Source organism: Pelobates fuscus, chromosome 2, assembly GCF_036172605.1.
Source record: "Pelobates fuscus isolate aPelFus1 chromosome 2, aPelFus1.pri, whole genome shotgun sequence".
NCBI classification, from domain to species: Eukaryota; Metazoa; Chordata; class Amphibia; order Anura; family Pelobatidae; genus Pelobates; species Pelobates fuscus.
In genome coordinates, this window is record NC_086318.1 from 113,406,201 (window position 1) to 113,421,599 (window position 15,399).

General features: G+C 40.6%; 1 protein-coding gene across 3 annotated transcripts in view; it reads left to right on the forward strand.

Annotated features, from left to right (window-relative positions):
• Positions 1–880: 880 nt before the first annotated feature.
• The window catches only part of MLF1 (myeloid leukemia factor 1), a 49,002-nt gene continuing 34,483 nt past the window's right edge, over positions 881–15,399 (forward strand). For all 3 annotated transcript variants that reach the window (XM_063442598.1, XM_063442597.1, XM_063442599.1), the window contains exon 1: positions 881–997. In XM_063442598.1, the coding sequence (XP_063298668.1) occupies positions 951–997 (47 nt within the window). In that variant the 5' untranslated portion in view covers positions 881–950. The remainder of the gene's footprint in view (positions 998–15,399) is intronic.

Genomic DNA, 15,399 nt, shown 5'->3' on the forward strand with positions numbered 1-15,399 from the left:
TAACCCTTTGTTATGGGTGAGAGAAAGGGAAGGACTGCTTTATTATAGCAACTCAGGCTGGAAGGACAATGGGTGCCAGACACAACGAGGTAAGTGGCCTTTTAATGAGGGAATATTGCAGTGTATCAGCTGTCACAGTAGTCTTTCTCAAGCCTTTTCTTTCTGTGTACTGCATTCGGGAGCCTGACTTCCACTGATTACCATTAAAGGGCCCTGGATACTCCAGGAAACATGGCCACTATAGTACTTTCTAGTGGTTATGGTGCTACAGTGTGCCTCTAATTCTCCACATTTCACAATCATTAGAGTTCACATGAAAATTTCCCAAGTGAATTCCAGTAAAAATTTTAATTTTAGACCAAAATAGCCAACCTGGATGCATAGCGAATTTGGAGAATTCTTTAAATTCAACTGTTTTACCCTGAAATTGAAATTCACTTTGAATTCCTGACAATGCTCACTTTAGTAACTATTAAAGTTTTCTAAACATGGTTAGAGCTAAGTCGCTTTATATGTTTCACAGAACTCCACAGGAAGGTTTTTGGTCATTTTATGTGGTTAGGTTGACATTATTGCGCTCAGAATTTTAGCCCAATAAACCTTATACAAACACACTATAACCCATGTTCCCAGAGCAGTGTCTGTGTGTTCAGTTCTGGTGGCTGCTCTGCCTGTCTATGCATGTCCATTTAGTTCTAGAACGGTCTAGAATTGATATATCACTAAAACCTCTTGGCAGTGGATTTGTTGACAATCGGTAGCCATGGTAATGAGGGAAGCTTCTCGCTGGAGATGTTTGTGCTCTGCCAGCCAATCAGAGCGTCCGCTCCGGGTCACGTCACGCAGGATCCTGATATCCTATTGTAGCTGCAGGCTCTCACCCTGGACTTTTCGCTGAGCAGCTGAAGCCGAGGGATCTCCCGCATTGGTGTCCCCTGACAAGCGGCACAATGTTCGGCAGCCTGCTCAGAGACTTCGAGGAGGACCCCTTCTTCTCGTGAGTAATCCTAGCCAGGCTGATATGAATGAGGACAGTGGCAGAATGTGTGCTCCATCAGCTGTGGACTACAACTCCCAGCATCGAGGGCTTGGCAGAGCATGATGGGTGCTGTTCAGAGTTACTTATCTAAACCTATTCTAGTATTACAATGTGTATGGGAAAATTATGTTTAAATCCCACTCAGGGTGTATGGGTGTGATTTATTATTATCAATATTATTATTATTATTATTATTATTATTATATATATGTATGTGTTTGATTCTTAATATTATTATATATGTATGTTTGGGATTTATTATAGATATTAAATATATTTGTGTGTGAGATTATTACTATTATATGTATGTGTGGGATTTTTAATATTATTTTAGATGTATGTGTGGGATTTTTATTTGTGCGTGTGGGTTTTGTTATATTATTATTATTATTATTTATTATTATTATAATTATATGTATGTATGGGATTATTATATGTATTTATTATATTTATATGTGTGATTATTATGTGTATATTATTATTATTAGATGTATGTGTGCAATTATTATATAAAATAACTGTGTTAACTGTCTGCTAGGCTGCTCAGTCTAATGACATGTATCTTTTGCTAGATGCCATAGATATATTATTGCACTATGAAATGTACTTTATACAATTTTCCTAGATTGTAAGCTTTTGAGCCTACAACTCTTTTATTTGTCGACATTTATTATGTCAATTATATGTTGCTGTGTGACCTCATTGTATCGTTATAAAGAACTGCTGGATTCTTCTGCAATGTATACCTGCTAATAACAGACATTTTAAAATCGATTTATTTATTTTCACCTATTTGTTCACGAGAAAGGAATTGTGGCCAATATTGGAAGAAGAGCACAATGTGAATAATTGTAAATGAGAGACAGAAAGTTTAGAAGCCAAAAGTGTCTGTTTAAGATCGAGGCCTGAAACATGAATGTGTATTGTAACTGCATGGAATCCAGGCTTTGGATGCATGAATAACAGTATCTGTTTCTCATCAGTTTTAATTGTAACACAGAGATCATGATCTCATACATTATGTCATAGTTATGTTTGTGATCTTGTTGAAAAACACATGTAAAAAGCCGCTTTAATTTGCTCACAAATATTTATGAACATAATTACTTTTGAAAAGTTGAATTATTATTTGAAATCCGTAATTGCTCACAGCTAACTCTGCCAGGAAGGATGTGTAGGTACAATACTTTGCACACTGATGGGGTGATTTAGTTGGATTTTAGCAGTACGTGGCAGGTATACTTTACACTAGCAGCTCTTTGAAGGCCTCGTGCTATGACCATAACAACAAGTGGTTTGGTGCTGTCATTGACTGACCCTGCTTTCTATATACAATGAAAATATTAGTCGCTGCTTTGAATCGTGTGCTCATGTTTGGGTGATGTGCATTTTTAGACTTAAAGTAGAATTGTTACTTCTCAGGATTTTTATTATTTTTACATATCCCTACATTTAACAAATATGTGTTTGTGGGGAGTGACAAAATTAAATCAAACAAATTTAGAAATCCAACCTCATTATTGTATAAATGGGCATCCTAGCTCCCTGTCATTGATCATTATTACCACTTCTTCATAAAAGCGTATCAATTAAACTGTTATTAGCTCCCGACTGATTCCTCTCTTGCAACTGTCATTAGTCTAATACTATCCTTACCTTTTGTGTCACTTTACCGCACTCCCTCTAACATGTAAGCTCATTGAGCAGGGCCCTCTACCCCTCTGTTCCTGTGTGTCCAACTTGTCTGGTTACAACTACATGTCTGTTTGTCCACCAATTGCACAGCGCTGCGGAATTTGTTGGCGCTATATAAATAATAATAATAATTATGAGCTCTGTCCTTGGCATAAGGCAGTCAGCAGAGAAAAGGCAAACCGAAAATTTAACGATGTTTCTAGATCTCCTAATTATTTGTAATGCTTGCCCTGCCTTTCCCTTGTCTGAACTGGATTGGTATGGCACATGCTAAAATATTGATTATAGATTTAAAAGAAAGCAGAGCATTTCATGGGGAAAAAAAAGGTTTCCTAATGCAAGTTATAGGTGATTTCTAGTGTTTTATTCAATAGCGAAGTGACAGTTCACCACCTTTAAAGTCGATGGGGATCATAATAATTCTTGGTTTTTAGTTACTGGTATTGACGATGATGAGCAGGTAACATTGTATTTGCAGTAACTATATGAACGCTTGTGAGCAATAGACAGCCGTTGCAGTCATCACTCACTTGCCAAGTTTAATAGTCATTTTAAGGCAAGTCACCCCGGTTTATTATTGTTGCATAAAACTGGCTATTACAAATATATAACCTGGAGATTTAGCCATAACAGAATACTATACTGTGCTCTGGATACAATTTTGCCCAAGTACCCTAACTGCCTAAATTGTGTTATTAAAAGAAACCGGAGTGCTTTATGCTTTAAACACATTGGGGTTTATTCAGTTACACACTCCAAGCACCATAACCACTTCACCTAGCTTTAGAATGGTTTGATTTCTTACTGGGCACCTCTCCAGGCATCCACAACTTCCTATGGAAAGCCAGAAACTCCTGAGCAGGAATGCTTGTTGGAAGCAGAAGACAGTGCTTCTCAATGGAAAGCATACTATGGGTGAAGCACAGTGATTGCTGCGCATGCACCGAAGGACACCCAAGATTTTCTTTGAGAAGCATTGGATTGTTCTGGGAGACCATCACTAGTGAGGATATCCAGGGGGTGGAGCAGAGCCTTACAATATGTATTTGTTATTGCTCCTTTAATACGCATCTAATGAAGGTAGAGGACAATTGACTCTGTAATAATCAGTGCACCAATATTAACTAGCAGGCTAAAACTGGCTTTGCTACCAATGCTCACACTATCCGTTTCTATTCACGTTGTGTGTTTAGCGCTCTGAAGGAGGCAATGCTCACACTATCAGTTTCTATTCACGTTGTGTGTTTAGCGCTCTGAAGGAAGTGGAGCTGTAAGTGTACTTAAGCGGCACTGTCATGCTGCACTTACCTTTCTTTAATCGATTCCTCTTCTCGCCCTCTGTCAGGAGCTGTTCTTCATTTCTTCCTGTCTGCTCTAGTTTTCTTTAAAACATAAGACAAAGTAGGGACTACTTTGTCTTATGGAGGTTTCCTACGCCGGACCATCTCTGAACAGCGGAGGAGCAAAGTGTGCCTTGTTTCCGGTAATCAGAGCAATTTTCCCACAATTCTCACCTTTGAGAAAGACCAATGTAGGTCTTTCAGCCTTTTGGTAGATAGCTCCCTGATACCTACTAAGAGGCAGCAAGATGCCGCCGCAAGAATAGGATCGGAGTTTCATTCATTAGAATGAAATTCCGATCCGAACAAAGTCCCAAATTGCGTCCTAACGTGAATGAAAAAACTGTTTTCAATCTGATAGGACGAAATTCGGTAGTTTAGCCGGCGTTCTGTTTAACTGACAGGAAGCATTGTGAGATCACGGATCAAAGGTGAGAATTGTGAGAAAATTGCTCTGACAACCGGAAATGAAGCACACTTTGCTCCGCCGCTGGTCAAAGCTGGTCAAGCGTAGGAAACCTCCATAAGATAATGTAGTCCCTACTTTGTCTTACGTTGTAAAGAAAACTAGAGCAGACAGGAAGAAATAAAGAACAGATCCTGACAGAGGGAGAGAAGAGGAATCGATTAACCCCTTAAGTCATGTCTGACAAGTCATGATTCCCTTTTATTCCAGAAGTCCTTAAGGGGTTAAAGAAAGGTAAGTGCAGCATGACAGTGCCGCTTTATAATGTCAGCGCACAGTTCTTTGCATTTTATTTATGCATGTGGTCTGCATTCAGACTTTCCAGCACAGTGTAAGAATATAATTGTCTGATATCTTGCTGAAATGTTTTGTTTTGTTTGGACAACTATGCAAAGCTATCTCAATAACAGTTTCTTTACACAAAGCATTTTAATGCAATATTCATCTAACGCTGTTGTAGTTCAATTAGTTTTAATTTCTACTTGAAGTTCTGACACTTGTAGCAAGGAGGTGGCAATCTTTGAATTTGATCAAGATTTAAAAGCTCCGTGACATTTACCAATCAATGGTTAGTCCTGCCATTTTAACCACTACAGCCCTCTGTAGTGATTATGATGGTAGGAGTATACTGTGACCACTTCAAAAAAATAAAGGTTGCTGAGAACATGTGATCCCAGCAGCCAATCAGAATTGGTTATATGTTGAGAACCTCCCAACTTTCACTGTACAGGTGGGACAAAGAAAGTTCTTCAAAGTTGAATTATCCAGTGTTAACTGCACGTCCAATATACACAAACAAAGCAGATTTATTTATTCAGTTTGTCATGAAACATTACTGTATATTTTCTAAAATACATAAAATTATAAAATAATAATGAATAAATAAAATAAATAAAAGATGCTGCTCAGCAGATTACAAAATAATAATTATTGTTATTTTAAGCATTCAGATAGCGCCAACATATTCTGCAGCACTGTACATTTATAAATTGGGGATATTTGACAAAAAGTTATTTACATATAGAATATACTGGATACAAGTGGGGAAGTAAACCCTGCTTAAACAAGCTTTCAGTCTGAGTATAAAATCAGTACAAGGTATAGACCAATTTAAAAGTGATTCTATTATTTTAGCTAATTTCTGATGACTGTGCCACTTTAAATTTGGGTGCTAGATCAGTAGGAACTAAAAAAGCCTTCTGCAGATGGCACAGCATTTCTTTTTCTGCTCTGAGCTGTGACCGGAGGACTTTATTTACTTGTCTGTCATTAGATGCTAATTTACTTGCATCCTGATTGCAATAGAGATCTCTCTCTCTCTCTCTCAAGATACAGTAATACAAAAAAAGCAGCTTGCACTCACGTTTTTTTTTTTTTTTTGGGGGGGGGGGGGGGGGGGGAGAAAGAATAAAAATATTTCTTTATTTGAAGTTATTCCATAAAATCAACGTTTCAACCCTCGTTCGGGGCTTTCCTCAGGATCAACAACATTTCAAACAAATGAAAGAACTCTCTTATATAGCCCATAAATTAGGATAAATCAGAAAAAATGTACTCACCACCAGTGAATCATATTAGCCCCTCGGCGTACCTCAGGACGGTGTGCGCATGTGTGGACGTGCCACACCTGGAAATTGCGTAACGGCGCACAATGTGTTGTCATTGTAACCCACCGCTACACAGAGCATCATAGAAACAGAAGGAAATAATAAAATGTAAACACCGTGATTGAAAAAGAACAATATACCACATAAGATAATATAGCCAATTAGAGTAAAGGAGTGAAAAATTCAAAGATACTGAAGACATCCTCGCAAGGTATAATATTAATTGCTTGACTGTAATGTCAAAGTGTATATTAAAGTGCTAGGTGTGTACTAGAGTAAAGTGAGACCAATTGCATGTAAAGTGACGAAATATCCATAAAGTTCATGTTAAGATAGAAAGTGCTAAAACTGCTATGTACATTAAAGTGCAATCGATTCTTAAAGCACTAAAGAGTGTTAACTATGTATTGTTTTGTGTAATTATTGCATTCATTAATATAGCTGCCTGAGCAAAGTCTTTTATAAAGGGAATCCTTAGGCCTCCTTTCTCCCTTTTTTTTTTTTTTTTTTTTTTTTTGGATTTGTAAACCAAGTCTTTTTTTTTTATCTAACTATATAAAAAAATGGTTATATGCTGATTGTGTAAGCTCCAACCAGGGCATTGATGTCATTAAAGAAAGCATTCTATAAAGAAACTTCGGGAGTATGTATGACTTTATTAGATTTATTCTACCCCACCAAGATAGCTCTAGTACCTTCCACTTCTTTAAGGATCTATTCATCTATCTAATCAAAGGTAGCATATTAATCTCCATCCAATTAATTGGATTTAAAGAAATATTTATACCCAAATAATAAAACTGATGTTCAGCCAATGTAAAACGATATAATCAATCTAGTTGCTTAATTTCCTTGTCTTTCAAATATCTTTGCTACAGTTTGCTACCATTGCTACAGTTTTCCCTAAATTCAACTTATAATTTGATACTTTGCAATATACTTCTATTATTTTTTATAATTTTCTGTACTGAATTAGGAGGGTCCTCAACAATAAGTAACGTTTTATAAAGTTGGATTTTTTGTAAATTTTATAGAGCTAACCAGAGCATTAAAGGATATAGACTAATTTCCATGACTAAAGGCTCTAACGAAAGTATATACAATAGTGGGGAGAGTGGGCATCCCTGCCTGGTCCCGTTTGTAAACCGGAACCATTCTGATCTTACTCCCAAGCCTATTACTCTGCCCGTAGGTGATGAATGAAGAGCCATTATTGTTTGATATAATATTCCCTGAATTCCAAATGCTTTGAGGGCCTCACTCATAAAATCCCAGCTGACCCTATCAAAGGCCTTTTCTGCATTAAGTGACAGTGTCAGCTGGAATATCTGTCTCCTATTGGCATCTTCATATAGCCTCAGCAGGCTTCTAATATGATTTGATGAAGATCTCCCAAAGATAAAGCCTACCTGATCTCTATGGATAAGTCTTTCCATTATGGATTTGAGTCTTTGCGTAATTATGCCTGCATAGATCTTAGAGTCAGCATTTAAAAAGATATAGGCCTATAGCTAGTTACTTCTGTAGGCTCTTTTCCCACTTTTAATATCGGGATGATATTTCCTTTTAACACTTCCTCTTGGAATTCACCTTTCTCTGCTATCTCATTAAACATTTCCGTTAAATGGGGCGCCAATACGTTTTTGAATGTTTTTTTGTAAAAAAGAAAAAGCATCAAAGCCCTCGGGGCCCGGTGATTTTTTTTGGGTTTGAGCCTGTCAATCATTTTAACTATCTCTTCAATGGAGAAAGGTTTATAATTCTCCTCTAGCGCCTCTATAGTTGGCTTTGGGAATATTTTATCCTTAAAATACTTACGGATTTCAATGCAATTAGTCCCTACTGGTAGTGAGTATAAAACCTGATTGTATCTGCTAAATGCCGAGCCTATTCCTTCTGGGGAAAGAAATGTCTCTCCCTCAAAAATAATTTATTTTAATCTTTAAATCTGCTCTTTTATTTTTTAACTTATTGGATAACATTCTGTTGGCTTTATTACCTTTATAGTATCTTACTGAATTGAATGCATCTAGGTTACGATTTTTTCTTTTTTTCTTTTTTTTTTCTTCAATTTATGTAGTAATATAAAAACTAATCCAAACTTGTCATAAAGAGTATATAGAATCCAAGTATCTCTATCTGTTTTATCTAGCCCCTAAATTCTTTAAACTTTACTTTATCCTATTAATTTCCCTAAATATCCTAAAATAGATATATAAATATATGAATAAAGAGGAAATAGAAGATATCCAACCGATATTAATTAATTTGTGTTCCAGGATTGATATATCTCCTTCTGGTTTTAATGTCTGGGGTGAAAAAAAGGAAAGGCGTTTCTCTACCCTCTGATCTTTTTCCCGTTTTTTCTTTTTAGTCAACTGTTTAGTGTCTTGGCCCTTCTTGGCAGTCATTGTGTCTCCTTTTTAGTTTTGGTGATTCTTTTATGTAAAAAAAAAAATCCAAGCTATCCCCTTAAACTCGTTAAAAAAAATTAATAAAGTGTTTTATTTTTGGAGTGACCACTAGATTTTCATTACAAACATGTATCACAATGCAGTTGATCCCTTTGTTTTCTTAGTACAGAAAGAATAACAAAAGGAAGTTAGTTTACAGATTAGTTTCCCACTTCCTGATTTTCATTCTTTTCTCTCTCCACCTGTACTTCTGTTAATTGGTATAGGAGTACCTGTGCTTTAGGGGCTTGTTTTTGAGGGAGGCAACTCTTAGTGTTTCTACTTATACTTTTCACTCATTCTCCCTTTCTCAGCCTGAATCTTTTCACTGAAATGAATTTGGTTTCTGTATAGGATTTTATCCCTTACAGCATTTCATTGTCACAATTTTGTGTCATTTACACTTGCTCTTTAAAAAAAGCGGCAGAGTAAAAAAAGCCAATTATCTTGTAAACAGATATAGTGTACTGGATTAATTTATCTGTTCTGAAGCCTCCTTTAGATGTTTATAAAATATGTCTTCTCCTCCAGTTCTCCCTTCTCACGCTCTTCCTCTGTTTTCATTCATTTGGCGGGCATGGTCTATCTCAGATCTATTGTTACCCGCTACTGCCACCAATCCTCCTCTTCACTTGAGCACACCGCACCAGCTGTGTAAGCGACACCAAGCCTTCACTTTTAGTCGAGGGTACCGTGCCAAGCCTCCTCCGGGTTACTGTCTCCACCTCAGCTTTCTGTCTCAAAGCGGATCTACCCTTGAGTAGGATCCATTGTCGGTGCCGCCATAACCGCCACGTACTCCGTGGCTCGCTAACTCTTTCGGCTCCTTAACGCTGCGAGCGTAACCGTGTGGTGTGTTATGTCATCGCTAAACTCCCCAAATAAAGAAATATTTTTATTCTTCAAAACAGTGTGAGTGCAAGCAGCTTTTTGTATTACTCTATCTCTCTATCCTATCTATCTATCCTTTCCATTTGTAGAAATGACACTGAAACCTACAAAGACTAGCAAGAGATCACAGCAGCCTCACAGTAACCTTATAAGTTAATGAAAGAAGTTGTGTTCCAAGTATCAAGTGAGCTTGGAGTGTTGATGGAAGAGTTGAAAGTGCATGCTGTGCTTTTTGCATAGACATGTAAGATCCCCCCTCCCCCCCCCCTCTGCCATAAAGCTTCTCAAATACCCTACTAATCTCATAATACTTCCAGCCAGAGCAATGTACCTAGAGAACTAGAAAACCTGGAAGTAAAGGAACATTTTAGATTTTTATTAAGTAGTTATCATTCAAAGTTCCTCTTATCCTGTGTTTAAACGTTCTTATTTTTAGCAGTAAGTCTGTTATTGCCACCCCTTCTCATGCTTCACCCTGTGGTACTTGACCTGCAAGCACGTGGTCTGTCTGAAATCACTGCCCAGTAATTTGCCTCTCATACCATCTGAGATCATGTCTGTCTTGCAATATGAGAGCTTTTCTTTCTAAAGATGCACAAGCAAATACATACTGGAGATAGATTTTTTTTTTTTTTTTATAAATAAAGCTACCTTCAAAGGCATATACATTCTATGAAAATAAATAATTCCTAAAGGTATTAATGATGGAAGTGAACTATTGAGAATATGTAAAGCAAATTGTACCTATAGGTTTCTTCTTGTGGTGCCCTATCTAGATACTTTATCTTCTTATTTCTAAATAAACCAAACTACTAAATTAATTTCCTTCAATCACTCATGTTGACTTCTTAGTCACAGCAGAGCGTTCTGAAGGCCTTTGTTAGAACTTTTTAATGTTAGTGCTAACTTCCCCATAGACATTCATGTGGTGTCTTTGTCCCTCCCAGAACCTTGTGATTTTACTACCGCCTTCTCCTCGGATATTCACATGGTCGGTGTTCCCTCCATAGCCCGCTGATTCCAGTGCCATTTTCTCCATACACATTTATGGGTGCAGGCTGTTCTGCCAAAGACTTGAATGTGTCTTCACAGACTCTCATGCAGCCTCTTTTGCTCCAGCAGAGCTTTGTAATTCCATAGGAACCTTCAGAGACCCTCGTGCTGTCTTGTTTGTGTTTTACTTGCATGTCCACCTTTTTCGTAGACATTTTTTGTGCTGCTAGTCTCCCTCAAAATGTTGAGGTGAAAATGTGTATGTATGAGATATTGGCAAAAAAATATATATCCATACATAATATAAATCTAAGTATTCGGGGGCGGAGCGAACTCATGTAACTGAACAGTCGCCATTTCTTTAAGCTCCTCATGAGCCCAACAAAATCCACCAAAGCTCTCCTTCCCAGCATGCCATCAAGCTCCAAAACCCTGAAATTTGCATACAGGCCACCTTACCGCATCGATCGATGCCCTTTCAGTACACTCCAAGTAAAAAACAAACAGAGGCGTAGATCTGGGGCCTACCACCACTCGAGGCCTAGAATCATTCCTTGACATCCTCATCGGAGCACACAATCCAAACATACCGGAGCAATCCTGGTTGCCCCCGCTGCCCGATACTCCAGACATGAAATGTCAAACACAAAAGTCCAACATGGACATAGGGGCTATGCTCCAGTGACCTGCAGAGTCCGGCTATGCCACAGCAGCGCAATCCTCGGGGACAGAGAGCCGGGACATGGATACAGAGCAAACACCCCAACATGAGCCACCCCAGAGCTTACAGCAGGCAGACAGCACAGCACTGACTACTAAAGGTGACCGTTAAACTATTTCTCGCAGACCTCCATAAAATGATGGCGGCTGACCTTGCACATGTACGCAAGGAAATTCAAGCTAACACAGACCGCATAAAGGCTATGAAGGAAGACCTCCTGAATGTCCAAACTGAGGTGTCCAACCTAAAAGGCCCATTACAGCAGCTCAATACTCTCCACCAAACACTGGCACAACGGCTGACCACCCTTAAAGACCAACTATGGTGGAACAACTTTAAAATCCGGGGCATACCAGCGGCGGTAGGAGCAGAAGAACACCCGCATTATACTCGGAGGCTGTTAGCCGCCATACTCCCACCAGCGGCAGCCAAAAAAGTCACACTAGATGGCGTCTTCAGAATCACCAGCATGGCCAAACCCTCCACCTCTGAGTCACGGGATGTGATCATCCGCTGCACCTCTACGAATGACAAATGCAGTATTATGGTGGCTGTACGGGGCAAAACCCCACTGCCGTTTGAGGACTCCTCGTTAAATTTCTTTGCAGTGGCGCAGACATCCTGGCCCCTTTACAACTCACCTCCGGTCCAAAGGAGTGTCTTACCACTGGGGAATGCAGGGCACCTTACTGGTAACCCGGAATGGAACTATCCATACACACCGCGCACTCACGGAAGCGCCTACACTATACGCAAGTTTCGGAATAGAGGCACCTGACCTCAGCACCCCTGGAAGTACCACGAACAGATTATGGATTCCTGAGACGGTGGTCCCCTTAATGCCACGGCCTGGGAGCCTCTCATCAATTGGGACTTGACTATAGGAAAGATCCGGCTGGAGCCCACTGACCCGGCTGACACAGCCATGAGACTAAAGCAATGTTTCACTTTATTGTTTGATGCCTGCTGCCTGCAACTTTAATCTATCTTTACCACTGTGTATCTCAGTGTTATATAGGTTATAGCGGCCCAGTAGCTCATACTGTTACAATTCAGAGGTCCCCCGCACCCTATGGTTACAGGGTAACATTCACACGGACACGCCTGAGGCACATCACCACCCACTCAAGCAACAGCCACCTCTTGCATCACACCGATCCGTAAAGCCAAACCACCACACTACAAGTGGCAGCAGGTCATACTCCCTCTCGCAATCCTTCATGCAAACCGCCACCACACTATGTGATATGCACCTGAATTACTTTACCTTAGAGCGATATACCTTACATAGGAGATAAAACCACTGTAAAGCCACCTGAACAACCTAACTGTTCCCTACACCTGATAGTAGCTCCACAAGGTAGCACAGGGCACATAAGAATGGAGAAAATAAAATAAAATGGTGCATTTTTCCTGTCCTGTAACACTTATACTCTTCAAATGTTATACTGAAAAAATACATAAAACCTGTATTGTCTGAAATAAGCACTTCTCAAAATAAAGAATTATAAATCTTAATATGCATATTATCTTTCTTGCTGAATAATTAACCATTATTATATTAGGATTCACTTTGTTCCCAAGGTTGGCCTTGGTTATATCTGTGTCTGATGTTTCCTTTAAAGGACCACTAAGGTCACCTAGACCAGTGCTCCCCAACCTTTTTATCGCCGCGGACCGGTAAACATTTGATAATTTTTCCGTGGCCCGCTTGTTTTGATTTAATAAGACAAAAAAAAAAAAACAGTCACATATATTAAAAAAACACGCAGACACATACATAGTCAGAAAATCACAAACACAGTCACATAAAGACATAGACTCAAAATTGTGTGTATGTGTGTGTGAGCGGTGCAGTGTGTATGTGAGGGTGGCAGTGTGTGTGAGAGTTGCAGTGTGTGTGTGTTTGGGGCGGTGTGTGTATGGGGGCAGTGTTTGCGGGGCAGTGTGTGTAGTGTGTGTATGGGGCAGTGTTTGGGGGCAGTGTGTGTAGTGTGTGTATGGGGCAGTGTTTGTGGGGCAGTGTGTGTAGTGTGTGTATGGGGGCAGTGTTTGGGGGCAGTGTGTGTAGTGTGTGTATGGGGGCAGTGTTTGGGGGCAGTGTGTGTAGTGTGTGTATGGGGGAGTGTTTGTGGGGCAGTGTGTGTAGTGTGTGTATGGGGCAGTGTTTGTGGGGCAGTGTGTGTAGTGTGTGTATGGAGGCAGTGTTTGCGGGGCAGTGTGTGTAGTGTGTGTATGGGGCAGTGTTTGTGGGGCAGTGTGTGTAGTGTGTGTATGGGGCAGTGTTTGGGGGCAGTGTGTGTAGTGTGTGTATGGGGGCTGTGTGTGTAGTGTGTGTATGGGGCAGTGTTTGGGGGCTGTGTGTGTAGTGTGTGTATGGGGCAGTGTTTGGGGGCAGTGTGTGTAGTGTGTGTATGGGGGCAGTGTGTGTAGTGTGTGTATGGGGCAGTGTTTGTGGGGCTGTGTGTGTAGTGTGTGTATGGGGCAGTGTTTGGGGGCAGTGTGTGTAGTGTGTGTATGGGGGCTGTGTGTGTAGTGTGTGTATGGGGCAGTGTTTGGGGGCAGTGTGTGTAGTGTGTGTATGGGGGCAGTGTGTGTAGTGTGTGTATGGGGCAGTGTTTGTGGGGCTGTGTGTGTAGTGTGTGTATGGGGCAGTGTTTGTGGGGCTGTGTGTGTAGTGTGTGTATGGGGCAGTGTTTGTGGGGCAGTGTGTGTAGTGTGTGTATGGGGCAGTGTGTGTAGGGCTGTGTGTGTAGTGTGTGTATGGGGCAGTGTGTGTATGGGGAGTAAGGAGGGTAGGGAGGCTTTTTTTTATTTATTTAATTAAAAATAATATATTGATGTCCCCCCTCCCTTCTTACCTTTACTGGGAGGAGGGGGGACATTTCTTAGTCCCTGGTGGTCCGGTGGGGATTCCCTGGTGGTCCGGTGGTGGTGAGATGAACTCTAGCCCAGTTACAGGGCTAGAGTTCACTCTCGCGAGATTTGGAGCGTTGCCGTGGTTACCGCGGCAACGCTCCAAATCTCGCGAGAGGAGGACCCGGAGGAGCTGCAGGTAAGAGCTCCTGGGTCCTCTCTCTCTCCCCTGCCGGCTGTCAGCACAGTGCCTGCAGACCGGGGAGGGAGATCTCTGATCTCCCCTCCGGTCCGCAGGCACATTGCAGGGCTGGCACTTGGGCAATGCCAGCCCTGCATTAGCCGGCAGGCTCGCACACCCCTGGGCGGCCCGGTACCGTTTGATCCACGGACCGGTACCGGTCCGCGGCCCGGGGGTTGGGGAACACTGACCTAGACCACTTATCTCAGTGAAATGGTCTGGGTGTAGTGGTCCTGTCATTTAACCCCTTAAGGACACATGAAATGTGTGACATGTCATGATTCCATTTTATTCCAGAAGTTTGGTCCTTAAGGGGTTAACCCTGCATTTTAAAACACAGCCATTGTAGAAACAACAATGTTTTCATTGCAGGGTTGAACACATCTCTAGAAGCAGCAGTTCATAGAATATCACATGATGCAGCAGCTCAACATGCCACAACAGCGTACATAGATTCATACAGGATAGACTGTGGTAGGAGTAAATGCACAATATTATTACTCTTAACTTTCTTATGTTTTGTTTAAAATATAAGATGAAGTAGGGACTACTGTCGTGTGTATTTCTCCTACGCCTAACCTTCTTTGACCCAAGGAGGAGCTTAAGTCAGCTCCATTTCCTGTATCAAAGAAGGAACTCACCCTTCTTGACACAGGAATGGAGCAGACTTAAACGCCTTCTCTGGTCAAAGAAAGTTAAGCATAGGAAAAATACATATGACAAAGTAGTCCCTACTTCATTTTATGTTTTAAACAAAACTAGATCGGAAATAAAGGAAAGAACAACAGATTTGAGAGAGAAAGAGAAATTGGAAACAATAGGAGAAAGGTAAGTTCGGCGTGACAGTGCCGCTTGAATGAAAAGTCAAAAGTTGCTCCCTTAGAGCGATATACCGCTCAGGGCCGCTTGAATGAAAAGTCAAAAGTGATTTAACTGCTAAATGGCAGAGAATTGAGCAGTGAAACTTCAGAGGCTTGATCTATACGCCAAAACTGCTTCATTAAGCTAAAGTTGTTTTAGTGACTATGGTGTCCCTTTTAATTTTATGGCAAACAGGAGGGTGGAGGGGCAGTAAACTAGATAGGGACAGGGACACT